At 45.5% G+C, this 27,065-nt stretch overlaps 1 protein-coding gene across 1 annotated transcript in view; it reads right to left on the bottom strand.

Annotated features, from left to right (window-relative positions):
• The window catches only part of LOC6598231, a 45,897-nt gene that overhangs the window by 11,698 nt on the left and 7,134 nt on the right, over nt 1-27,065 (bottom strand). The window contains exons 2-8 of the mRNA XM_026990459.1: nt 18,871-19,245; nt 14,948-15,033; nt 13,966-14,295; nt 13,771-13,868; nt 11,926-12,065; nt 10,237-10,346; nt 8,081-8,212 (exon numbers count right to left, since the gene is read on the bottom strand). Of these exons, the coding sequence (XP_026846260.1) occupies nt 8,081-8,212; nt 10,237-10,346; nt 11,926-12,065; nt 13,771-13,868; nt 13,966-14,295; nt 14,948-15,033; nt 18,871-19,245 (1,271 nt within the window). The remainder of the gene's footprint in view (nt 1-8,080; nt 8,213-10,236; nt 10,347-11,925; nt 12,066-13,770; nt 13,869-13,965; nt 14,296-14,947; nt 15,034-18,870; nt 19,246-27,065) is intronic.

Genomic DNA, 27,065 nt, shown 5'->3' with positions numbered 1-27,065 from the left:
CTTTCCCGCTAGGGTCGTCCCTGCCCACTTTTCGAGTATTCGATTTATTCTCCAAGTGTACACCACTCGTCACTCTGCTCGGGCATCCTCATGTGTGTATCTGTGTGTGGCTCCCTGTGCCCGAGTGTGAGTGGATGAGTGAGAATTCGCTTCAGTTTCAAATAAAATATTGCATTTCCCCAATGCATGACATGGCTCTGGCTCTGGCTCTGGTTCTGGTTGTGCTTCTGCTTCTGCTTCTGGTCTTGGTCGTGGTTCTGGCTGCGCTTGAAGGCTCTGCCTTAGACATAGCCTCCAGCTGGGGGCAGATAAGCCAAGCATCCAGGTCCGAGCATCCCATCCTATTCCCATCCCGTCCCATCCCGTCCCGTCCCGTCGAGTCCCTCAACGGCACGCATGAGCTGCGCGCCTGGCGGAAATGGCAGTTTTTCCATTACGACTGCCAGGCAACGCTCTGGGGGGGCTCTTCAACTGGCCGACACTTGGCGGCGGACTTGGTGAGTGGCCTGGCTCTCCTCCTGGCTGCCACTGCCACTGCCACTGCCACTGCTTTGGCTCCTTGTAGCCCGCGTATTACTTAATTTTTATGAAATATGAAACATGCAACAACAACTTGCAGCCGAAGCAGCAGCGACAGTTGCACTTAGGCGGGGTCTGGGTCTTGGTCTTGGTCTGGGTCTGGGTCTGGAGTCGGGAAAACAATGAGAAGTGCCATCAAATTTAGCTAAATTGCACTCTCAGCTGAGCTTGAAATAATAAAACACGCCATGGATGATGCCCTGCAGAGTCAGGGTACACTGCGTGTTACCCTTTAGAGAAGACAGTCGGGTTCGGGCTGGTCCCATCCTGTGGCGATGGAAAATTGTGACAGCGGGCGGTGGAGTTTGGAATTAGCCCAGACTTGAGACTTAAAGATCTGGGACCAAAAAGAATGACTCGAAAGTAGCCTGAACAAATCGTGTACCAAAGAAACCTTTGTTACTTAGTATCTATGTATACTGTCACAAGCCACAAGCCACAAGCCACAAGCAAAAGTTGTGAATAGCTGTCCGATTATATCAAGACTATTTAATGAATCAGACAATCCCCAAGAGGCGGACTGATCTGATCCACAGGCAACGAAAGACTTTTGCCATTCCAAAGCAGAGCTGAGACCTGACAGGGCCAACTAGTTGGCTGGGACTGAGACTCCCCGGAGCTGCAATAAAAACTATGGATATGCATGCCCTGGCTGTCATTCTAAAGCAGTTTATCTTGAGGGAGCGAGCGCTCAGTTAGGTGGGAAGCGGCATGGCAATGGCTGGTGGTGGGATATCAGGATATCACTACAATGATTCGCTTCGTTTGCCTTTCGCCATGCCATCGCTGGTACTGGTACTGGTACTGGTACTGGTACTGGTTCTGGCATCAGCAGAAATGGCACCAAAGCGAGAAGAGAGGAGCAGAGGAGCGATGGAACGCAGGGTGCAAGAAAGGTTGGATGGGTGCAAGGGAGCACCAACAGAGCAAGTCGTTGCCATTGCTTAAATGGCAACACTAAAATGCCACTCAAGGCAATGTTGTATATGTCGGTGGGTGTGTGAGTGTGTATCTATGGTGGCAAGGGCAAATATGCATTGCGGTTGTTACCAAATTGCATGCAGTTATGGCAAGCGCCTCGCCAAGGATGCGGCCGAGACATGGCAGCGCCCAAATGCATCTCCAGCTTCCTCCTGGCTTCCTTATGGGTACGGTGCTGCTCTGCGGTGCGGTGCGGTGCGGTGCGAGGTGCGCTTGAGGATGAATTGAAGTGATGAGATTTTCCCCGAGTTTTCACTAAAATCCCATTGGGGACTAGCTGGCAAATTGCAGCTTTGCACATTTATCAACACAAATACAAGAGCAAAAGTAACAACAACAAAAAATGAATTGAAGGACAAGAAAGAAAATTGAATTGAGCATAAGATGAAGATGAACATAGAAGAGGGAGTAATGATAGTAAACCATGCCAGAACAGAGCTCTGCATACCTTGAACCACTTGAAGATGATCCCCAATTCATACCTTGCTGTAGATTCTAAAAAATAGCTTTGATATTGCAACAATTAAGAACTTTCAAACACATGACACGATCTACAGGAAAGGCGTCACAATCCGATTGTGATTACAGCCAGAATAAATAAATCACTCAACCCTTTCGGGCAACCCTCGTCGGGCTGCCGAAAAATAAGGAAAGCAAAGAAAGGGGAAAGAAATTGCATCCTTTCTCGCTGATTTCGACTGTGCACGAGTGAGCGGAAATACTTTTCTGCTTATCTACATGCTAAAATCTAAGTGGCAACAGCAAAATTCTGCGAACAAGAAACTCTGAGGGTCGAAAAGTAGCTGCTCCTCCACTAAAAGGAACCCCCTCTCCCCGCCAAAGCCCCCGCCCCCATCCCGAAGAACGGGGCCATTGCCAAAATACAAGGCGCTGGTCCAGGGGGGTACGAGTGTACGTAAAGTATTCAAGTGGAATATGGAAATAAGTTTTATTATATGTGCGAATGCTATCCTATCACTCTTTCCCCATCCCCGTGCTCGTACCCTTCCCCGTCCCCACTATTTCGTTTGGGTTTTTTCTGTATTTTCTTTGGCCATTTTTTATACATATTTGCCGGACGCCATTTCGGTGGGCAGATGGGCAATGGGGATATTAAAGTGCTTGCCCGGGACCTCACGGCTCCAGCTAGAGCTACAGTTCGATTGCTGAATGATTTTATCAAATCTGCTGACGTTGAATTGATTCGATTCGATTCGATCCGATTCGATTTGATTTGATGTGCGCTTTGTGCAAATTTATGTGCTGCACTGCAGTTTCATAAGCGCGAGAGCCTGGTAATAAAAGACGAATCTTAACCCATTCGCCATTCGCCACTCGCCCCGTCCCGCCCCCCTTCTATTGGTCTTAGTCCGCTTTTGCCGTTTATTGATGGCATAATTTTCGAACGTCCCAGAACCGTTTGAGGGTCGATGGCGCTTAAGTGGGGGCTGAAAGGTGCGCAGGCATCCTCCCTGCCACCACCGTCTCCCAATTCCATTTCCATTCCTATCAACATCATCATCATCATCCCCACTCGCCCCACCACCTACGCAGCCTCCGCCACCACTCCATCAAGCATCATCTAGCACTCGAGGCGATAATCAGATTGAGGCTCGTGCACCTGCCGTAGCCGTAGCCGTAGCCATAGCCATAGCTCAGGTGTGTAAACAGTAGGACTGATTGTGTCAAAAAGCAAACAAAAATTCCTTCATCAACCAACCAACGATTTCCTGATAATTCTGAGGCACATACATATGTAGAAGACATGATGGGGAATTTGGAAATTTCACTTAATAATCACAGTTTTGGTACATATGTAGTTCTATGTTTAAGTAGGGATATCTGCTTCATTGACTACCTTATAAGCCATCTTTCTTTCATTAGCCGAGCCAAAAATTGTCCAAATAAACAAATATATATGGAAAATGGAAGTTTGAAAGCAGCCGAAACACACACAGATATCCTATCCAATTATGCAGACCAAAGTCAGTGCAGCTATTCACCTTGTTCGAGGCCCCAAAGTAAGATATGCATGCCATACAAATTGAGTTCACATTATGCCGTAGACCCGTGGCCAGGAGCCCATTGTTGCCGCCTCGCTCGATTGTTCGCACCGGGCCATTGTGCGGCGTCAGCGGACGCGGCTGTTTTACAATTTAGCTGGAACATGCTTTGACTGCTTTGTCTGCCTGCTGCCTGCTGCCTGGCACCATCAGGCAGTCCGACAGGCAGAAAGGGAGCCGACACGGCAAGCTGCAACCCGCAACCCGCAACCCGCAACCCGCAACCGGCAACCGGCAACCCCGTGCCCTCAACCGACGTCAATCCGCGTTGCGTCGTCGTCCTGCTTTTGGCCTTTTGGTTTCCAATAGCCCAATAGAGCATTGCGTATACGCCTCTCAGCCGAGGCGAAAATGAATGGAGGGCGGGGTTCATTATTAAATTACACACTTCACTGAACAGCGAGCCGATAACATCCCGAGCTGTGAGCCCGAATCAGAATCAGAATCCAAACCAAAACCAGAAATGTTGATCAACGATGACACATGCCCACTAACGCATGCGAAAAATGCATGAAACACGGATCCTAGTGCGCCGAAAGGTAGATGCTCTTAAAGTACGTTTGGGGATACATATAGTGCTATTCCATATCCCATAGTGGGTTCTACTTAACAGATGAAGAACCCAATTAGAGCTGAGAATATACTTAATCATCGGATACTTTAACAAAGGACCCTATCGGATACGATAGTACTGCATCCACTAAATACATATGCACAGACATAATTGGTGTGGTGAGATACTCTCGAACGAGTACGAGTAGGAGTACGAGTACGAGTATCTGTGTGTGAAATGTGTGTGAGAGTGTGATAATGACTGTGGAGAGGCGGCGGTAGACGGATTAATTAAATAGTCCCACACCTCACGCTATTAAATTATGTATGAAGTGTTTTTTATTGTTGTTTGTTTTTTTTTGTTTTTTTTTGTATTCGTGAAATATTAATTCATTCACATACAATTAACGATGGGAAACCATTGATGTGGACGTGGAAGTGGCAGTGGAAGAGCACCCATAATCGATTATTTGGCATTTGACACGACTTCTCGACCTCTTCTAAAAACCCAACAACCTGTTCGAAGTTTTGTTTGTGGCTTGTCAGGAGAGTTCAAGCATCTTCTTGGTTATTCATAGCTGTGGCCAGAGCCAGAGTATTGATGCCAGAGGATTGTTTTTGCTTTTCTTAGAAAATGGAATTAGAAATATGGAAGTTGGGCTTGGGCTTGGGCTTGGGCTTTGGCCACCACCAGATGACTTACAGCTGGACTCGTTCCTCTTGTTTGGCCCTTTCTGTTTGGGAATAAAGTTTCATCTACTGTCGACATCAATATCCAGGGAACCTCTCCCATCGGCTGTTGTCAAGTCTCTGGTTGCCCAGGCAAAAGTCATTTCATTTTCATTTCATCTCTCATGGTATTTCCTGGTACTCGTGACTCTGAGTCCCCTGGGGGTCATATTGAAGCATCAATTTTGACATTGACTTTGGCCAACATTTTTTGGGGGGAATGAGGCATGCGATGGCGTGCCATGCCCGGGGGTGGAGCAGTGGTTTCAGTGGTTCCAATGGTTCAATGCTTTGGTGGCCAAATTGAATATCATTGTGGCAAGAACGAGAGACGAAAACGAAAGCGGGAATGAGTTGAACAGACAAAAAACGAAAGACCCAAAAGAAACGAGGCAAAATGGTTTGGCGACTCCTTCTTTTGCTCTCTGCCACGCGAGTTAATTAAGTATCTGTGTGCCTGTGTCTGTCTGTCTCGCTGTGTCTCCCTGCCTGTGCGTTGGTATTTGTTTTTGGATCTGTCCAAGCGGATGTGGCCAGAGGCGGTCGGGCGGATGGTGGCATGGCCATATATTTATAGACGCGGTCTGCTGCTTGATTAAACAGACTCGACTCTCGACGCGCCTCGACTCTGTATCTGTATCTGTATCTGTATGTGTTTGCCGTTTGCTCTTAGCTTTTTGCTGTTGGATGGCCGCGGGTCGCATAGATATGAGAGCGTGTCACACGACTCACGTGACACGATCGATAGTTACTAACGAATAACTATATTGAATTTGGATAAATCGTTAGTTAATTTCCCTTTAATCGAATACTCTTCTTGGATTAATGAGAGCGTGTCAGGCCATTCCTAGAGAGTTTTCCATTCGTTAGTCTCCTCTGGAGAGGACTCCTCTGTGGTGACGCACTCTCTGCTATACAGAGAAGTGGCAGACAAGTGGAAGTTGAAAGGAAGTGGCCATGGAAGAGACTCCTCGCTCCAGACATCTTTTGCGCATTCAACTGACAAATTTCATTTGTATTGATTAGTCAACTTGAGTTTTGGGTATCCATCCTCCATCCTCCATCCTCCCTCTGTATGTGGGCGGGGGCTGCTTTCGGTCCAACCACCGCGGGCACAGAGTCAGAGCCAAAGTCTATTTTACATTTCAAAGTGTCAGATGCCATTAGAATTGCCGAGATATGTTCCTTCCTTCCGATGTTCCTTCCCCGATGTGGGCACAGGGAGGCATCCGTACTTTCGGGGGAGTCGTGGGGAGGCATCTGCATGTCTATTACATTCTTGGCAGCAGCGCAAGACCCAGACAGTGCGTGAGAAATGTGTGCTGCCGTCTCCCCGTGTACATCGCTGTATCTCGCTGTATCAGACAAGGCGACAAGATTCCTATCACGCTGCATATTATTGTTTTACTAATGTCGTCAGTGGCTGAGGCATGCCCCAGCACCCTGGAGACCACCCTACTTTTCGAAAGGCTGTGATCATCCCTCCTCCATCCGAACTGTATCAATGATTTTGTAGCCCACTTAATGCACTTGTGCCTTGTTTGCACCGGCACAGACACACACACACACACACACACACAGACACACAGAAACAGATGCCCAAGCACATTGGGGCTTCGCTTGGCTAATTGAGATTGTAATACTCGCATTCAAGTGGTTTAATTAGGTGGTGGCCAGGGTTATGGCCAGAAAGGAATGCTTCAAATTACCATTACAACTACTATTCATAACCAATATGAATCATTAGCGAGGCATCGGTTGAGGGCAGTTAAGCATAAGCAATAAACCTACTCTGAGCTGAATGGTTCTTGATCGAACTCCAAGAACGAGCCAATGAACGGCATGCTGCACTTGACACTTGCAGCCAGTCGACTGGAAGCCTATTCCAAATCAAAAGAATAGATGACGAGTGCTGAAACTACAATGCTGAATGCACAATGGTTGAAAGTCCCCCTTAGAATGGTGTGGTTTTCTTGAAGATAGTTTTCTTCAATCACTTAAGCAGAGACCTTAAGCCTCAGAGGAGACCATCTCAAGGCAATATCTAAATCGATATCTCTTCTTTTATATACTTACTATCCCTAGTGCTGGGACCTCTTGAGGTGCTGGTAACCCAAACGGAACTTTGGCTTCTGTTATCCCCCGATGCTGGGATCTCAGAGCTGAAGCTGCTCATTTCAATACCCAATATTCTTCTCTGAACGACATCCAAATGGAACTTATTGACTAATTGTCAATTATACCAATTGTCATGCGTTGATTTTCGTTGCAGCTTTGTTCTCCGCCTGTCAATCGCAGTGCGGTACAAATTCCGGATTTCTGATTTCTGATTCCTGATTCTGGGACTGGTTCTGATTCAGTTGTCAAACAGTCAACGCATGTAAAATTATGTTTACATATGCAAAATGAGTTTGTCAGATATAAGTACATACAATGCACATACATACATACATAGGTACAGATGTATGTATGTACATAAATAGACGGTGCATGTTAAATCAGCTGGAAGGCCATCGAAAACGCATTGTTCAAGTAAATTATTTAACTGTGGAGCGTACTTCACTGGAGAGCCATTTATGGTGCAAATTTTTGTATTTTTTTTGTTTTTTCATAATTGAGCCATAAAAATACATATTTCTTGTCACAAGCAGATTTGTTTTCGGGCTTTTTTCCGGTGCACTTAGACCTACATTTTAAGTACTTTCAAGTCTCTATTTTCTATATATGTATGTATATATTTATGGGTGTGTGTGTGTGTGTTTTTGGGGCTGGTGTGCGTGCATTCGAAATGCATTTGAACATTTTGGGCAATATATATGTGGGTACGTTTACGTTTCTAATACTAAACTAAAAAAAAAAGAGTCGAAAAAAATGTTCATTTTGCTGCAATGCACTTCACTCAATGGGCAACATTTAAAGGACTATTCTAGGGAGGGGGGGGTGTGGTTATCGGGAGGTTGTTTTTTGGGTGGCATTGGACAAGCACACAACGAGCGACAGCGAGCATAAGAGAGAGAGAGAGAGAGAGAGAGAGCGAGCGGCAGGCTGGGGTTTGGGGTTTGGGGCTTGGGGCTAGGGGCTAGGGGTTGGGGGTTGGGTGGATATTTTTGGGTAGCGGCGGGGCACGCGCGAGAAAATTCTAAAGTTTCGTAAAAGTAAAGTTTCGCAGTACTTACGCGAATTATCTTCTGATCACGTATTATCTTGCGTATGCAATTGACGATGAACGTAATGACCATTCCGCCAAGTATCAGGCCAAACACAATCACAATGATTACCACATGCTCCGATTGACCAGCCGTTTCGCCCTGCAAAGAGAGAGGAGAGCGACGATTAATTGCCATTTTAATTACATTATCAAATTACCAAGCCAAGCCAAGCCAAGCCAGGCCAAGCCAAGACGGTCGGTAATGGCTGTCCAAGTCTAGAGAACTCCAAATGCTCTCACCGTGTAGTTAAATAAGTTGTCGGTCGGCTAGGCAAAGTCTGAGCTCAATAGAGACCCCTTCCCCCCCCCCCCCCCCCCCCCCCCCCTGCTCAAATGATATTTGCATTCATGAATCAATTGGAAAATGTTACAGTCAGGGGAATTCACTGAAGGACCCATGGAACTCTCTGTGGTAAGTGTATCTAATTGGAATTGTTATCACACCACATTTCGGGGGGGCCTCGTGTGTCCATCACTTTCTCCATAAACACGCACACGCACACGCATGCATGTACGAGTGTGCAGCGTGCAGGACAGTGTGTGTGTCTTCAGACTGGATATTCTGGTATAATCATTGGACGTCTTTGATGCGTAGCGCCGTCATCATAAATTACACCACACGCCAAGCATTATACTCAGCATAAATTCTCGGCCAATTTTAATGTTGGCCAATTAAATAAACATAACATGTGCATGCGCTTCATTGGGCATTTGATGGAAATGTATGGAAAGTATCGACAGATAAACGCCCGAGCACACGGGTGGGTGGCATCGTTTGAGCAAATTAGAAATCATAAACTAAAATCAAAAAATAAAACCTACAAGCCCACGATCCGATAACGAAAATGGAACCAGCCCAATGCTGGCCCATTGCAATTACATCTAATATTTGCCATAATTATAAAATCATTTCAACGGGCAAATACTCGTATCATTTTTGGTGTAAATTCCAAATTTGTTTTAGGTTCACCGCAAAAGGAAAAAAAAAACATGTATTCAGAATAGACATATTTTGCACAAATTAAATGGAGAAATTCGACCAAAATTCAATGGAATTTTATAGAAAATGTGTGAAATTTAATCAACTAATTGGATGAACGGTGCGGCACGGCACGGCACGTCGGTATGAATATTCCGATTCGTTCTTTGATTTTCGACTATTGCTGGACCACGAAATGGGGCAAATACGAGTATTTAGGCGGAGAGTGCCAGGCAACAAATTGATGATAAATTCTTCGACAGTTGCAATAGAAACACACAAGTATTATATGATGATTAAAATACAAACTGAAATAAATACAATCTGCAAATAGTCGGTTGTTTGAATCAAATGCAAATCGATGTATTATCAAATGGAATTTCATTCCATATTTATGTGCTTAAAATCTTCTGCAGATAATCTACTTTACTTTAGATTTAGTTAGATTGGCACTTCCTGGATGGTTATCGATCCGCTAGACCGTTTTTTTTTGCTCGTTTTTCTGGTATGTGAAGTGAACGTACTGCGAGTGTTTCCCCCGTTTACGAGTGGATTTTTCTGTAAGAAGGATTTACGAGTTCATTTCTGTGCTGTGCCACTGAGGGGAAGGAAAAAGGCTAAGGCTAAGATGGAGCTGTATGAATCATTCCCTATGATGTCGGTCGGTCGGTCGGTAGGTCGGTCGGTCGGTAGGTCTGACTTTATCAAATGTGATGATCTAATGCGTTGATGCTCAACTTTCGCTCTGGCTGGGCTCCCTGCAAATAACTGTTATTTACAGCTAACGAACAGAGGAGTTCCAGCTAAAGCTTTCCTGTAATACAAACCTCAAACTTTGCCAAACAAAACTTATTTGACCAACTTTGTGTTTGTGCATGCATGCCCTGTGAGTGTGTGAGCGTATGTGACTGAGTGTTTGCTCGTTTCTCTGTGTGTGAGTGTGTGTGTGTGTGTTTGTACGTGAGTGCTTTTGGGTGTTGGCATCATCGGCGTGTTGAGCATACTTATAATGAGAGGAGGGATCGGCCCAGAAGTCGGGGTCGGCGTCGGGTTTTGCCTATAATTAGATGCACGTACAACGCTTTGCCCCACATCCAGAAGCCCCTCAATTCGTGTGTGTGTGTGCTAGTAGGCGTGGCACTTACCGTACAGCTCTCCTCATCCCATCGAAATTTACAATTGTCTAGGCCATTACATTCCAAATCCTTTGATATGCAGGTCGCGTCCTCGCAATCGTATTCGTCCTCGGTGCAGGCTGTCGGAGCGGGACCCCAAAAACATTGCAACAGAGTGGGCGAGAGGGAGGGGGAGAAAGAGAGACAGTTGTAGAGTTAGAGAAAGTTGTAAAAAATTTGGCACAAAATGGCAGTTAAAGTGAGAAAGAATCTGAGAGAATGAGAGAGAATGGGGCAAGGAATGGGAGTGTGTGTGTGAGTGTGTGTGTGTTTGTTTGTGTGGAGGAAAGAACAGTGCCAAAATGGCAATCAAAGCACCAATCGCACTGTGGAATGGACAATTGATTTCAATTGAAATGGTTTTACACCCGAAACTTCGCGAAGGTGGGTGTAAAAGGCCTCATGAAATCGGTATTGACACTCAAACTCTCTGTTAAATGGCCAATTTAAAGCAATTCCATACCGAAAGGGTCAGCCTTGATTGAACGTGATATCCACACTTTCTTGTTTCGCGTCAATAAATAATGAAATAGGCTTTATTTCTGTACCCTGTCCTCTTGTCCTGTCTGTTTCAACTTTAATGCCAGCGGAATTTAATTGTAATGATACTTTTAATTGAATTGAGATTTCAATTAGACATTCTGTCTTTATTTTATTAATTGAAAATTATCAAACTACTGCTGATTAATTAATTTGAGTAAAAATACCAATAAAGCCCTTTGGCCCCAACAATTCAATTGGATTAATTCCAGTTTCGATTCCACAACGACTGCGACTCAGTGTCGATTCACTTTAGATGACTGACACTATTTGTTCACCTCCGATTCAATTCGACTTGATTTGAGTTACATTTTCTATCAATTTCTGGTTTCGAATTGATGGGATTCTCCATGTTGCCAGTCCACAGTGCAGTGCAGTGCAGTGCGGGACATGGGAAAGTCGGTAAAGCGACGATGGACGAGGGACGATGAAAACCACAGGGCAAATGCACGTAATCTCGAACATAAATCGCTCAGGCAACAACAATAATTGCCGATGCTGGCAGTAGTGCTTGTACTCCATCCAGAGACACAGATACACAGATACACAGGCAGCAGATGGATCTGGAGGTGTAGATGGTAGATGGACCTCGAGAACTCGAAGGAGTCGTCGTCTGGCTTCTGCCGAAAAGTAAACAATGCTGGCCCGAGGACAAAGGACAATCGTTGAATGACAAAAGAGTGCTTAGCCTTTGCCTTTGGCAACTGGCGGCAATCACGCAGAACCCTGTGCGCCAAACAAACAGACAGACAGACACACAGACACACGGACAGGCAGGCAGAAAGAAAGATAGATAGATAGATAGATAGATAGATAGACAGGGTGATCGGGGGGATATGGTGGATGACAGAGTCAGATAGTTGGTTAGACAAGCGATTTCCACTTTTAGCCTCTGTTTTCGGCCTCGTACTGGTTCATGGGACTGCCAAATGGGCAGCCGAAAAATGGGAGGGGGTGGGGAGGGGGGAGGCCAGTGCCACATCGGGATTTGGGGTGAGCTTAACACCGGATTGCCCCAAGGATTTCGGTCATGCCTTTGTACTTTTCGCCCGAGCATTTGTTGCCAATTCAGGGGGATTTGCCATCATCAAAGCAGCAGCCAGGATGGCAAGGACTTACCAGCTCCACGGTCCCGAAACGCGGTGTACAGAATGCCGAATGTCGAATTAATAGCGATTTGATCTGCGTAGAAACGCAAGTGCAAAATGTTTGATTCCGCCGTAATGCTCTCGCCCGCCGACCCGCAAAAGTTTTTCACTCTGTAAAAGACACAAAAACAAACAAAATCAGTTGATATAATTGATGCCAGCTATTAGCGGGGAAACGCTTGTTCTCTGCAAAAATTTAAGGAAATACTTTTAATATTTATTTACTATTTCGTGTGGGGTTTCCTATAAGCATAAAGTCAACTGATGACATCCTGGATCAATTCGATACCCCTTCACCGAAGCCCTACCATCCAAAGAAGCCCCAGAAACCCTGCGTCCTCGTTGAACAAACAGTAAGTCAGCAATCGGATTGGAATATGAGGATATTTGGGGAGAAAACTTGTTTTATCGTTCCCAGAATTTGGAAAATAACTCAGAATAGCAGAAAGTATTCTGTGGAACAATATAACTTCACGTCGTATCCGGTTTGTGTTACACAAATTTTACTGTACTGCCCTGAAATGGAAAATTTTCTATCAAGCTAAGTGTTCCCCTTCTGGAGGTTATCTATGGACAATTTAATTCGTTTTAAATGGGAAATATCCTGACCTAATGTTTCATTAAAATCGATGAACAAATATGAGTCCATGACCCTCAAGATTTTCAACCTGAAGAATGGTTTTAATATGGTTTTTGAATCCCTGTTCGTTTAGGGGTTTGACAAAATTTGATAGAAGGAAATGCTTATTAAAATAATGTTTTTCCTCCAGTGGTTTGGAGTAGGTTCCTCAGCCAAATTCAGTCACTGGCCATATATTGTAATTTTGGTAAATATTTTCGCATCGATAGCAGATACGTAATCGATAAATAAATAATTTATAATGTAGCTTAAATGATGGCGTTCACTGAGTATGGTATTTATGTTCATTCGTTCGTTCATTTGGTGGCCATTGGCGTTGCCATCGTCGTTGCCGTTGGCTGTCTGCTGTCCCTGCTGCTTCTTTTGGCGCATTTCACGCTTTGCTGACATTTTCTGTGGCTGCCCTGCCCCGGAAAGTATGCTACGAAATGTTGGCTCGTGTGTGGGTGGCTGCCACCCGTCGTGTGCGATAAATTGTTACGAAAAATGAATTTAAATGAAAGCTGAACGGACGAGCGACAGGCAGAGGAGCAGCAGCCACAGGAGCAAAGGCATCAAATCAATGGCCATGGCTGACGAAAAAGACAGAGAAGCTTCTGCTTCAACCTTTCTCCCCGTCCAGTGCTACCATTTTCCATTTTCCATTTTGCCTTTTCCCTTTTCGCATTTTCCGAGAGCTGAAAACGCCAGTCAATCAATTTGAGTGTTGTGCCGAGCATCTGTAGCAGCAACAAGTGGAAATGTATTGGCGCGTTAAAAGCGGATGTCAATGCGTGTCGAAGATGAAGCCAGCCAGCCAGACAGACAGGACGCCATCCAGCCAGCCATTGGACAGGGCAGGGCAGGGCAGGACATGGCACGGCAGGGATGTACGAGTCAAAGGCGCCCACCACTTCCGCTGGCATACAGTTTACTTTTGGCCGGTAATAAATTGAAAATTTGACTGGGCTTTGATCTCTCGCTTTTTGGCAATGCGGAAATTGGTTTGTGGCACTGCGTATACGCGTATACATATATCCGGCAGCTCCCAGCTCTCTCCCAGCGCTCTACCGCGGTACTCCAAACCCAATTTGACAGTGTTGTAAAACGCAGCAAAATCTGATTAACCTTTCAGATACGATGTACGATGTACGAGAATTCCCACAGTCAAGGAGGAGGCAGGTAAAAGGGTCTCACCTCAATGGCATCACTGTTTGCTCGGGGAATATGTCCAGAAAGTTGGTCTCGCAATCGTTCGGCTTGCTCAGTTTAAAGTCCAAAAACTTGAGGAAAATCTGAGGAAAAGAGCAAGTGGAAGGAGGCCCCATTAAATGCGGATGGAATACACAAGTACCAGTGCGATTAGATATTGGGTTTGGTCCACAAACTCACCTTCCAGTTCTCTTTGACCTGAATGCGCCAAATGCAGTCCAGGGCTATCTTGTTGCGGATGACCTGCTCCCTAATGTCCGCCGGAACATCCGTGGAGTTGATGAACCCCTCGTAGCCATCCTTCTCGATGGTGCAGTTGAGGTCGGTGCTGGGGGCCTCGCGGTTCCGATCGAGGTACTCGTAAACGGCACTGAAGCCGGTGTACTCGATGGTCTCGTCCGAGTGAAAGTGCAACCACAGATAGCGCTCCTTGGAGGTGATTTCCGGGGGGAAATCGGTGCCACAGTACTTGCCAATCAGCGTGGAGAAGCCGTACTGTCCGTCGCGTATCTGCAAGAATTTAGGTTTAGACCTCAGCATAGCCAGATGGCAAATCTCAAACAGTTTGTCTTGGCCTAAGCCGCTTTGGCAGTTGGCAAGAGCGACTTGGCCTGAAACTGAAACAGAGACTGAGACTCTGGCTGCTTGGCTGTTGGTTATGGCAGACGGCATTCAAATCTGGCTTACGACTTGCCGGCAAAGGCAACGGCAACGGCAAAGGCAATGGCAAAGGCAACGGCTATGGCTATGGCAACGACAACATTCAATTAAAACTTCCAATTTTTAGGTTAGGGGCCCGGCATAAAAAGGCCAGGATCTAGGCGAAAAAAAAAAAAATGAAAGCAGTAACAAGGAAAAGTCGTAAAAGAAACAAATCGAAAACTTTGCCACGCCAAGGCAAAGCCCTGCCTGCAACTAAGCAAGTTTTTTGTTGCACACTGTTTTTCAGCTTCATTTTAGCCTGTGTTTTGAGCTTGAGCTTGCAACAAAGTTTGCGTTTTTTATGCGCTGGCGCTGGCGCTGGCACTGACGTTGACCCGTCTCGTCTCGTCTCTCTGTCCGCCTGTTGCCAGCCAGATACCAGATACCAGATACCATTTACCAGCCGGATACCAGTTACCAGTTACCATCAACATCAACCAGTTGCCTGCCTGTTACTTACTTCGAGAAAATCAAATTTGCACTCCTCCTTGGCCTCGATATTAAACGAGTTGCGAAAGTCCAGGCGTATGATTTGTCCCTTCGGCGCTGTAATTAGATGCAGGCAGGCATCAGAGAGAAAGAAAATAGCACAAAAGGCAACACGTTAGTGGACAAATATAAATTCCATGATCCCATCACTACCGTTGGTGACCCCGACCACGACCACGACCCCGACTCCAACTCTGACTTCGGGCTTACTCAAAGTCAAATGCCCCAGAGCTAAACAACTGATTAACAATAGCTCTGCGCCAGCTCAAGTTTTCCTTCTGAAGGAGTGGCTGTGGACATGGAAGTGGAAATGCCACCGAACGGGGCAGACGAAAGATGGAATGCACCTCAAGCCTGGCGCTAGATTCCCGAGACACTGGACCAGGACTCATTCACTTAATTAAGAAGTGTGGTTGCTGTTGTTGGTCGAAGTCCACCTAGGGTTGCCTTGGTTATTACTTTATGATTGCTTTCACTCCAGGAGGGCAAGCAGCTCTTCTTTGGACAACTTGCTTTCTTAATAAAATAAAAAAAGTCCCCACATTTCAAAAACATAAGCTTTGCTCAAAGCATTTGCTCAATAAAAAATTGTACAAAAATTGCGCATAGTTTTCCCATTCACAAGGAAATCCGAACTATAATATGCCTGCAAAGATACATCTATCTAAAGGGCGTTTTCTTGGGGTTTCAAAAGGAAAAGCAAACTTAAAAGGAAAAAAGACTAGACCCAATCATGGTCTCGTATCCGGCCGTATCTATGGCCAAATGAAAGACTCTGAGGACTCATTTAGTGGCTGCATGAAAAGAAGAAGGTATCAAGATGCCACACCCACACCCAGACCCACACCCACACCCAGACCCAGACCCACATCCAAATTCATTCATTCATTCATTCACACTCACATTGCCGGCCATACCTATTGAGCTAACGAATCCTTGGCATGAATCAATGGCAAATGTGAATGTGAATGTCAATGGGAGTGGAAGTGGAAGTGGGCTCCGCCTCCGGAGCTGGCATTTGAAAATACATTTGCTTCTTCTGCTCCCCCATTCTCGATTCCCAACGCCAACCTGATCCGCTCCTTCGTGTTGGCTGTGAAATGGAACCTTTGTGGCCAATGTGGCATAACAACACACATATTCCCTAATTCCCACACACATCCATCCATATGTACACACAGAGAAGCAATTGCCAAGGCGTTAACACCCGCACACACACACACACACATTACATAATGGAGATGGACAAGTAATGAAAGTTGGAATCACAGACAGAGAACGGCACAGAGAGGCAGAGGTTCCGAGCCAAACAAATACCGAAGTGAGTGGAGGTTGAATGGGAATAGGATTTCGCATTGATTGGCCTTGAAAAGGGGGTAAGGAACCCAGTTAAGGTTTGGCCCACCGAGGGGGATGCTGGTGCTGGTGCTGGTTTAGTGCTATTAAATTACAAAGCCCAGCGGGGAAGGGGCAGGGGGATGAGATGGCATAGAGAACGGCAGCATTTTTGAATTGCAATGGCAGTTTCGAAAATGAAACCCAATTACAAAGCAGAACAGACCAATTGATGGTTACCCCAGAAGAGAAGGCAGGAGGGGGGATCGAAAATGCATTCATAATTATAGGCAATCCGTTCGGCCGGAGGGGGATCTGGTCTCCACAGAGAGCTAGTGCTCTTTGTCGTATTTTCTGGAGGAAAATTCAGCAAAATTGTTTTGCAAATTTTGCATATTTCATGGGCTGCTCGCCGATGGCTATCCTTCGGCATGGGGTCGAGGTCCACAACTAGATTGCCTGTCGAAGGTACATATTTGGGGCGGGTGCATCTGGACTGAATGGTAAAGGCCCGACTTCGGAAAGTATTCACAAAGAACTACTCATACTTTGTAAGGCGAATACGAAGGACAATTGACCACATGCAGTATTTCCTTTGGCTCTCATTCAGGTAGATTGGCTTTCAATCCGGTGGTCCAGCTGGAATTTTCTGGCATTGTACATATCGGAACATATTAACCCATTCTGTATACTAGATACTAGATTCTCTTCTATGGCTGCACATTCTTTGGCATTCATTCATGTTGATGGACAAATTATTGGGCTCTGAGAGGGTTTCATGTCCATCTGGATGGGTTTTGTATTTGAGGCATTGTGCATTGGGACTGGTTTTGGTCGGGTTTCAGGCTGTTATCCAAGACATACTTTTTCCTTTGCGAATGAAAGACAATTAATTCATAAATTGGGAGTTTTGCACAGCTCTACAGCTCTAGGGCTGTATATTCTTTGGCATTCAATTAATGAATATTCAGAATGATCATGGGAAAATTCGGACAATTTATGAACTAATTTTGGAAATACAAAGATGCCCTGGACTCTATTTAGATGGGGAATCTAAGTCTGAGTCTAAGATGTATCTCTCATCTGCTTAGCTCCACATTAAGATGGTCTTCACTGGGGTCCTCTTACGACCCACCCACACCCACATTGATATGCAAATAAGCAGCTGCCTCTGTCAGTTCGAGTCCCTCAACCACCCCCAGCTAATGCTGAACACACACATACACAGATGGGGGTGGGAGAGAAAGATACATATGCTGACATATTTGTAGATAGACAGATACTGGGACCGCTGATGCGTGCTTATGGAAAGTCAATCATTCGCTTTCAGGTTTTATCTGTCAGCTCTTGACTTTTGCAGTGACATTATTTTGTCTTAACTGACAAATGATTTGGCCTCTAACCGACTTTAGATAAGCATTGGAGTTGACTCGATTCGACTGGAGCTGGAGCTGGGACTGGGGCTGGGGCTGGGGCTGGGGCTGGAGCTGGGAGCTGTGGAAGAGGCAGTGAAGCGAGTGCAGCTCAAATATGATGACTGCTCGGCCCAATCCCCCGTTGGCAATCCCCCATCGAGGGATTGAATTGTGGTGGAAGAAGGGCCCCGAGCACGCCAACGCTTTTAAATGGGGCACACAAAACGGTCCTGCCACTCGAATCTGTATGGAGCATCTTACGCATCAGCGCCGTCTAATGCTGCCGCTCCAACGGTTCCCCCCCAGTCTCCCTGAATGACTCACTGAGTGACTGACTGGCTGACTGGCTGACTGACTGGCATCTGGTAATGTCAACAGCCAAGACTTGGCCAAAAGACTTTGCAATTATTTGCAGTAGCTTGCTCGTCGCCAAGTGCCTGCCATATAAACTTTTACGAGGCCTGCACTCCACACTCCACACTCCACAAACTCGTGCGCCACAGGAAGTTGACTGCGAATTGTCTTCCATCAAAGCTCCTATTTGTCTTTGTATCTGTGGCATACAGTGGATTCAGATTCAGATACAGACTCAGATACAGATACAGATACGAGTATGGGGGGACTGGTTGTTAATTGCTTAGCCGTAGATAATCCACCGAATGGGCTGGGGCATGAATACATGAACCTGAAATTACTTGGGCTCGAGCAAGACCCCGCATTGATGAGGACTGGCCAAGTGCTGGTGACACTCTAATAATTTCTATCTAAATACCAGCTAAATATCTCTCTGTTTCTGCTCACTTCTCGCACATTAATATCCGTATGAATCGGCAGGATTGAGATTGAGTGCCGTAATTCGTATGAATAAATATGCGTGTGCTGAATGAATATTCGATATGGCCAGGTATGCCAGATATGCATATTGGTTGCCCTGAATTTGTTATTTGGATTTTGAAGTCAGTCATTCAGCTGTTAAGCCAGGGGTAATCGATTGCTAATCTACAAATGTACATCTGCATAATATTTTGGAATTCACTTAATTGTGCACAATGTTCCATTACATTCATTCATCCATTCGTATTCATTCAAATGCATGCCCCTAATTAAATACTTTTATTTAGAGATCCCTCATTCTTATCCTTACCTGTTATCACTCGCGTGCAGTTGATGTTCTTCGGATACAGATTGGGATACTCGGGGCTGTACAGCTCGTTCTTGGTTGGATCTCCCTCGACGAAGAGCCGGCAGCGGTCGACTTGATCCTCCTCCATCGCCTGCCGCTCGCTGCGACCAGCCCGCGGTGGTCGTGAAATGGTCAGTGCATGCGGCTCCTGGTCCTCCTCCTCGTCCTCGTCCAGCAGCACAGCATCCTCCTGCTGGGCAAATGCATTGGCTGTGGATGAGCTTGTCGTGGGGTGGCCTCCTGGACTGCTGGTGGCATTGTCTTGGTGGTAGCTCTGCGATAGTGTCAATGATTGGGTGGCTGCCGAGCGATTTGTCACTGCCCCACTGCCCGCAACTGCTGAAAGGAAATGGAAAAACGAAATGGAGTTCACCTGAGTACCAGTACGAGTATACGTATGCAGTTTCGGCAGTAAAAGTGGATATACTTATGTATATATATATGTGTTCAGTCATTTTTGTGGCCGTGGGGTGTGGATGGCGGTTGGAACATTACATTTTATTATGATAATAATAATCATGAGCATTAAAATTTATGCGGTGAGCGCGTTGCCTTTTTTAATAATGCGCATAACTTTTGCCAGAGCCACAGCAAAAGTGAAACTAAAAAGAGGTAAAGTAAAGTACAACAAAAAAAAGCAAGGCAAGGCAAGCCATGCATATACATCGTGAATAAAGGTGGATGTGCATACATACATATGTACATCGGTGTGTGTGTGTGACTGGGTACGCATACTTTGTTAACTTTCGCATAACGGAACACCATGCCACGCAACGCAACGCAACGCGACGCCAAAAAGTAGGCAATGCAAATTTGTATTAAAGCTTCAACTTGCCCTCTCACTTCCTCTGAGTGGCCATCCCACTCTCTCTCTTTCGCAGCAAGCAACTGTAAGTGTTACTGTAACTGCAACTGTAACTGCGACTGTAACGCAACTGTAACTGTAACTGTAACTGCATTTAAACAACAATCGTTAAGCCCATGCAAAGTAGCCCAAAGCACAGCCCACACACACACACACACACACACACAAAGAAGCAGCCTCACACAGAAACACATGCCACCGAGAGAGTACGACTGTGTGTGTGTGTGTGTGTGTGCATAGGGCATTGGCACGACTGGAAGCTAAAGCCAGCTACAACTACAACATCTACAGCTACATTCAAGCACAAACCAAAACGAAATTAGGAAAGCCAACGAAGCAGGGATGCTCTGGCAGCAGCAATCGAGTTTGATTTGCTAAATTGAATCGAATGTGGGGAAAACAATCTCAAGTGCCAACTAATTGCTGTGGGGCTACTGTGTGGGGCTTCTGTGTGGCACAACACCAAGCCACCAAACCACACACCACAACAGGCTGGCTGAGTGCGGCTGATTTGAACATACTCGTGCCACACCACACAAAATGGACATTCATTTGGTATGTAATTAATTGTTGAGTGAATTCTATTGTGTCTCAAAAGGTGTACATTCCCTTAAAGACGATGGAATCACATACATTAATGTACTCTCTCGTGAGGGTTTTTATTGGTACTATTTTGGTTTATTTTTTCATAATTCTCTCATTAAGCTATCATCCAAAATGCCCAAATACATCATTCATTTGGCACCACACTTGAGCGTAGACTCAGTTTATTTGATTGTCTATAGTGCATACTATCCCAGTGATCGTTGAATGCCATTCGAGTTGAGTTTATGGGTCATAGGGTATGGTATTGCTGAAGCAGACGACAGTAGTAGTCGTTGACAGCACTGGCACACACATGCATGTGGCACACAGCACGGCATACCCATGGGCGCATGTGAAGTGTTTGCCTCACATTACATGGCTGCTAGTGCCTAATGATGTAGCAACAAATTTAATAAACATATTAAGTGTTGATGTTTTTGTAATCGCACAGGGCAGTGCCAGATGCTACTCCACTTCTGCTTATGCTCCTTATGCTTCCATTCTCTCTCCCTGCCTTCCCTCTTTTTCACCCCTTTTCTACAGGCATTGCGATGCTTTTTTAAACACACACACACACACACACACACACACACACCACAGCCAGCTCTCTGGCATCCATTTTGCCGTTAGTCAAAAGCTGCTTATTTCCGTTCTGGTTCTGGTTCTGGCTCTGGTTCTGGTTGTGTTTCTGCTTCTGTTCCCGTTCCCGTTCCTGTTCCTGCTCCTGTTCCTGCTCCTGGTTGTGCTGCAGTTGCAGTTGGTGTTTTTGTTTTTGTTGCCATGTTTTCTGCTGCCTGCAAGTTTAGCTGTCGGCTGGCAGCGTTCGTTCAACTATTTGCCACATCAATTAAATGCGAATGAGCACTGAAATTAATTTAAATAAGAATATTCCGAATGCATTCGGTATCTAATGAACCGTTAAAACTTTACCCAAAATTTACGCACTCAATCTTTCTAATTAAAATTGCAATAATTAATGGTTTTTGTTGCACAAATTGTCGTTTACCATTTTTGGGGTTTTGTTGAATGGCATTTTGTGCATTGCATTTAAATATTGCCATAATTGGGCTTAAACGGCAAAAGGAATTTCTAGTTACAATTGCCACCCATTCCAAATGATGTGGCCTGAGCCCTCCTCACTGTTTCATTTCGATCATCATTTATTTGTTCGATTTCCGGTCTGAATTCAAACACACAATTGTCACACATTACATGGCCCAAAATCGGGCCTAAAGAGTGACGAAATTCAGAGTTGGGGCAAGGCCTTGCTTTTTCGATAAACTATTTTATTCGTTCAATTTTCGGATTGTGTTCGACTGTCTTGTGCGTGGAAATATTGGCATATTTGATCTTAAAGGGCAACTAAATTCTTTGTCAGAGTTGCCAGACCCATTGGCTCAGGGTTGGCTCCACTTTTGTTGCGGTTTCCCTTCGCCCTCCCTGTGTCTTGTGTCGATTTCAGTGGTGCCGTTTGTAAGCCACACGTTCAACTTTCAACCAAAAGCTGTCCCTCTTTCTCACTCTCTCTAACTGTCTCTCCCTCGGTTTTGTTCGGTTTTCTTTCTATATCTATGCCATACCCAGACATCGGAGCTCAGGCTGGGCCTTGGACTCCATCGCGTTGTTCATTTATATTCATATTTGCATATGTGTGTGTCTGAGTCGGTGCATCTGTCAGCGTGTGTGTATAAAGTATCTTTTGCCACGCCCTCTATCCACACAGCGTTCTTCTATTCCCCTGTACCCCCCTGGCAGTGCCTGGAGCACATTCCTCGCTGTCGTCTCCCCGTATGTATTTTATTCGTCGACGCAGTTATTTGCTTTAATACACTCAATAGACTTAACACATTTTCCACGCCCCCATTTACCCCACACTCGCACACCACCCCAACACCCCACCAGCCCAGCGACCACTCAACCACCCAACAGACGCTGTGTGTGTTTTGTAGTTTTCAGCAATAAATTTTGCATTTTGCTTGCTCTGCCAGAGACACCCACCCACCGCCAAGCGATGGAGAGTGGAGAGCCGGAGAGCCGGAGAGGAGCGATGAGGCGAAGAAGATGGTAAAATAAAAAATATATCATTCCAGCGAACGACTTGTGAATGAGTCCGGCACAGTGGTTGGTCAACGACACAAAATTAATTGAATCAAAAAATGTGTTGCTCAAATCTTCAAGATCAAGCGAATTGCATTCCAAAGGAATGAAATTGAATGAAATTAAATATTATGCACTTGACAATTGACAAACAAAATAAATTAATTGAAAAGCTGGAAACAAACAAATTTAAGCTAGCGGCTAGGTGAGATTTCTGTATATATTCAATGAGGAGTTGACCAAAGAAAATCATATATTTTCAGGCAGTAGGATCCGAATGAAAGCAATAATTGATACATATTTCGTCTCCTTTGGTCTCCGACCACTGTGCGCCTTCGGGTATAATTGCAACTGTGACTGTGATTGTGACTTTGTCTGTGACTGTGCATATTTATAGTTTTGTATTGTCTGCCAGCGGGAGCCGAGAAATGGCTAAAACAGCCAGCCCTTTGAGAGAAGGCCGAAACAGTCGCAGTGAGGGCGGAGCCGGAGACGGAGATGGAGATGGAGATCGAGGGACTGCCTGTGCATTTGGAGCAAAATGTAACTAAGTATATAATAATTTACAGTTTGCATTAAAATTTTCGTCTGGCAACTGGGACTGCTCCTTTTGGGGGCTGCATTCACAAAGCACATAATTTCCTCATGATTTACTAATTGCTGGGAGCCGAGTGTCGCTTGTTGCATTCAGCCTCTGCTGCCTCTGCTTCCTCTGAAGCCTCCGAAGCGCCCCACTGCAACTTTGACAATTACAAAAGTCTATTGAATAAATTAAACGCTTGTGGAGAGGGTCTATGGAGGTGCGAAAGCTTCTTGGAGAGCTGGTTTCCGCAATCAGTGCAAACATGTATTAATCTTTTATCCCGCAGGACATCCAATGGGCGGCTTATGGGCTTTGAAGTTGCGTAAATATGCCAATCCATAATTGAGTGGGCAAACAGTCAAACATTGATTTCCCATTGAATACTCAAGGCCGCAGGCCCAGGCGGGACTTCCACTCCGAGCAATCAGCTATTTCTGAGAAGCTCCTCGAACTGGCAAATAGTAGATTAAATTATAGCCGAATAAATGCTCCTCGCAATAATTCCAAAGAAGTTCGAATTGAATGGAGTGGATAGCAAGTCAAAGCGGAACAATGTTCCCTTTGATATTCAGATCTTTGGCTCCAACAAGAACGGTCCCATCTGCGGAAAGACCCCTCATTTACAGATACATATGTTGTACTCTTTAAATTTCCCAGCTGGAAAGCTTCATTGGGTTATGGAAAAGTTCAAGCATTGCCCTTGAAGGCATTACACCTGAATATCATTTTCAAGGCATCACTGAGAGAACTTCCAACTATCTTCTACGCCCAGTCTTTAAGATGAAGTTTATTTCCAACTAGTGGTTTTTTCTGTAAGTCTTTCAAGCCATGGCCATGGCCTTTAGTCTTTAGTCTTCGATGTCCAAGCAGGTGTTTTCCGAGGACAAGCTCAGTGTCCACTCGGAGTGAGTCGCCTGATAGTGTCACAACAGAAGAAGAATGAATGAATGAATTAAGGCCAAGTACAACCTCGAACCCGTTCAGCCCTCGAGGGAGTGGAGGGACTGTACCCCAAGAAGTCCACCGAGGAAGGAAGGACTGTACCTCAAGAAGTCCACCGAGCATTTTTGCACCCGTCACCACGAGCTTCTGTTGCAGCTGCTGGAGCGCACAAGTGTGTACCATTCGGTTTCCCATGAAGGTTTCCTTTGCATCCAATTTCCAATTTCGATTGAATTTTCTTTCTGCTGCCCATATCCTTGTGGTGGTCCATGCAACGTCGCCAGCTCAGTGGTGGGGCTCCTCGGAGCTCCAAGAAGTTGCTTCAGGCTGGCCACCGTGGTGGCTGGCCGTGGTGGAGCAGGTGGAGTCCGAGTGCTCGAAGAACTCGCGATTCGAGTGGACCTTCTAGTGCCAGGGCTTGGAGCAGTTTCTGTCATATTAAATTAAGAATAATTATGCTGCATTTTCTGCCTTCAGCCAGTTGAAAAGAGGCCCAGAGTGTTTTTTGGAAAATTTGCTCAACGAACATATACCTAGTAATACTAGATTTGAAGGTTGGGGATATGCCAATCGTATTTTCATAAAATGAAGACCCAAACGGCTCTCTGGATGGGACACTGGCTTTAATGAATGTACTCATTTTTCCATGGTAACTTGTGATGGCCTGACTCTTTTGAATCTTTCGTAATCGTCAGACTGGGGAATTCATTCTTTTATTCATCTTTCAGAGAAAGAAGCGACGGGTAATTATCGCCGTCAGCGTTGATTAATACAGCGAATAAAATTAATAATGAATATTTTAAGCTTTTGCCTTTGGCAGTGACAGTGGCAGCGCCAAAGGCAGATCCCTCAGTTTTGGGATTCATTTGTAAAGGGTTTCCATCCGCTTTAAAGAGGGATTACGACAGGATCCATGGCAACGCAGGGGAAACACCCAAGTGGTTGTCGAGCAGCACCAAGAGAGTGCTGGAGAGGGGGTGTATAGCCAGTGCTAGCGTTGGGCTTCTGTGGGAAATTCTGAATGCCACATTTTTGCATTCCTCATGCCCGGGACGAGGACCTGGACTACGGCTGCGCTTCGAGAGGAATGTGGAAAATGTTACTACTTTTGGCAAAGCTCGCAATTAACATGGAAAATGCAGCACTCAATGCAGCTCCACCTCTCCCACAGAGACAGCGATAGGGACAGAGAGAGAGAGGGATGATTATTGCATTTTGTTGCATTTTGTGAATGTGAATGTGAATGGCCATTGAGAATGAATCCTAACAAATGTGATTGATGGATCCACATTGTATCTGCGGCCAGCCCAAAAGTATGTAGCCGGCAGATACACATGGCCCACATGCCACTGCAACAGCCGCTGCCACAATAATTGATAGAGAATTTTTGAGGCGCATTAACTATGAGCGGTAAGCAGAAAACATCAGCAACATATCGGTGGCAGGTCCAGGAAAAGCGATAAATATCAGTATAAAGTTAGGTAGAACGATGGCGTTTCGGGTGGGGCTCGCAGTCCTCTATTCCGTATAACAATAACTAAAGAAGAGCTTACAGTCATACAGCCAGACAGCCAGACAGCCAGACAGGCGCGCGATGTGAATTTGGCAACACTTTTGGCCACACATGCACCACCACCCCCTCCAGGCCCGCCCTCCGGCTTATCCCCAACCCCCCCCTGCTCTGTGCTGCTCCCAGCTTGTGTTGCAGAATTTCAATTTTGGGTCTGGCGCAGCACATAAATAAAATCAGTTTTATTATTTTCGTGCCACAAACAAACACACAGCCAAAAGATAAAGACACAGATAGAGTGAGAGAGTGAGAGAGGGGGGGAGAGGCAGGGAGGAGGCATGGCCAAGTGTGCGACACATGCCCCCCCCCCCCCCCCCCCCCCCCCCCCCCGTGGGGCGAACGGTGACGGGGTGTTTCCCCAATAGATGGGATACTGTCGAAGTAGAAGCCACATTGCAACCTGAAGTTGCAATTAGCAATAAAACATGGCAGCAGCACCGGCAACAAAAGATGCATGTCTCGTGTCCTGGCAATTTATGTGTGGCACATCCCTTGCTCTCCAAAGCTCATTACCCACAAAACCCCAAACCGGATACCAATCACCTCCTGCAGGGAGTTAATAAAACTGAAAACAGTATCTAATTGATAGTTTATGCAGTTCAATGGGAAAGAGATGGCAGGCAGGGGGGGAGCCAGAGCCAGAGCCAGAGCCAGAGTGGAGCAAACCGAAACAGGAAAACGTAATCATCAATTATGCATTTACCTTCCACTTCCACTTTACTCCACTTCTTCCCCTCATACTATGGTACCTCCACCCTATCGCCCTATCGCCCTATCCCCCTATCCCCCTATCCCCCTATCGCCCTATGTCTCTCTCTGCCTCTGTCCCTCTGTTCCTCTCCGCTTGGCTGACAATTCCGGCTGTCATTCCGCTCTATTAACAACATTTTCGGTTTGCTGCATTTTTTAATTGCGGGGAGTATGTACAGTCGTACACTCGTATGTATGTACATACATATATACAAAACTTTTGCTGGGGCTGGTCCCAGGGCAAATATAAAACACACCGAAATTTGAATGAAATGAACAATGGCTGTCACCGCAATTTAGTTACACCGCAATGTCAAAAACTTTGTGGCTCATGTAGATGGACATGCGCTAACCGGACATGCCCCCCACCCCCCATTAAACCTTTTCCAGAAGGACAGCATCGAATAGCTCTTAAGATACTTAAGATAATTAGTAAAAAGAAACTCCTCTTATATATCGCATATTGCATGTGGCAAGAAATATCTAGCATCAGACAGAGATCCCCAAAAAATAAAGCCGGCAGCTTCCACCAGTTTTCTTTGACCCAAAACTCGTCTACTTTCCATCTTGGTTCATCGAAGGATCTCTCAGATGAGTTGTGACTTAACTCAAGATATATCTAAAACCTTAGATCAATACTTTTTATTCTCTTGAGAGCTTGTCTTGAGAGCTTGCCATTACCTTATCTTTTCATCCATAAATTTCCGCTTTAAAATCAACAAAAAATTTTCTGTGGCAGTTTCAGTTTCACTACTCATATTTTT

Source organism: Drosophila persimilis, unplaced genomic scaffold (assembly GCF_003286085.1).
Source record: "Drosophila persimilis strain 14011-0111.01,24,50 unplaced genomic scaffold, DperRS2 tig00000579-arrow-pilon, whole genome shotgun sequence".
NCBI classification, from domain to species: domain Eukaryota; kingdom Metazoa; phylum Arthropoda; class Insecta; order Diptera; family Drosophilidae; genus Drosophila; species Drosophila persimilis.
The sequence above is the reverse complement of the archived record's forward strand: the minus strand, read 5'-3'. Positions and strand labels throughout refer to the sequence as shown.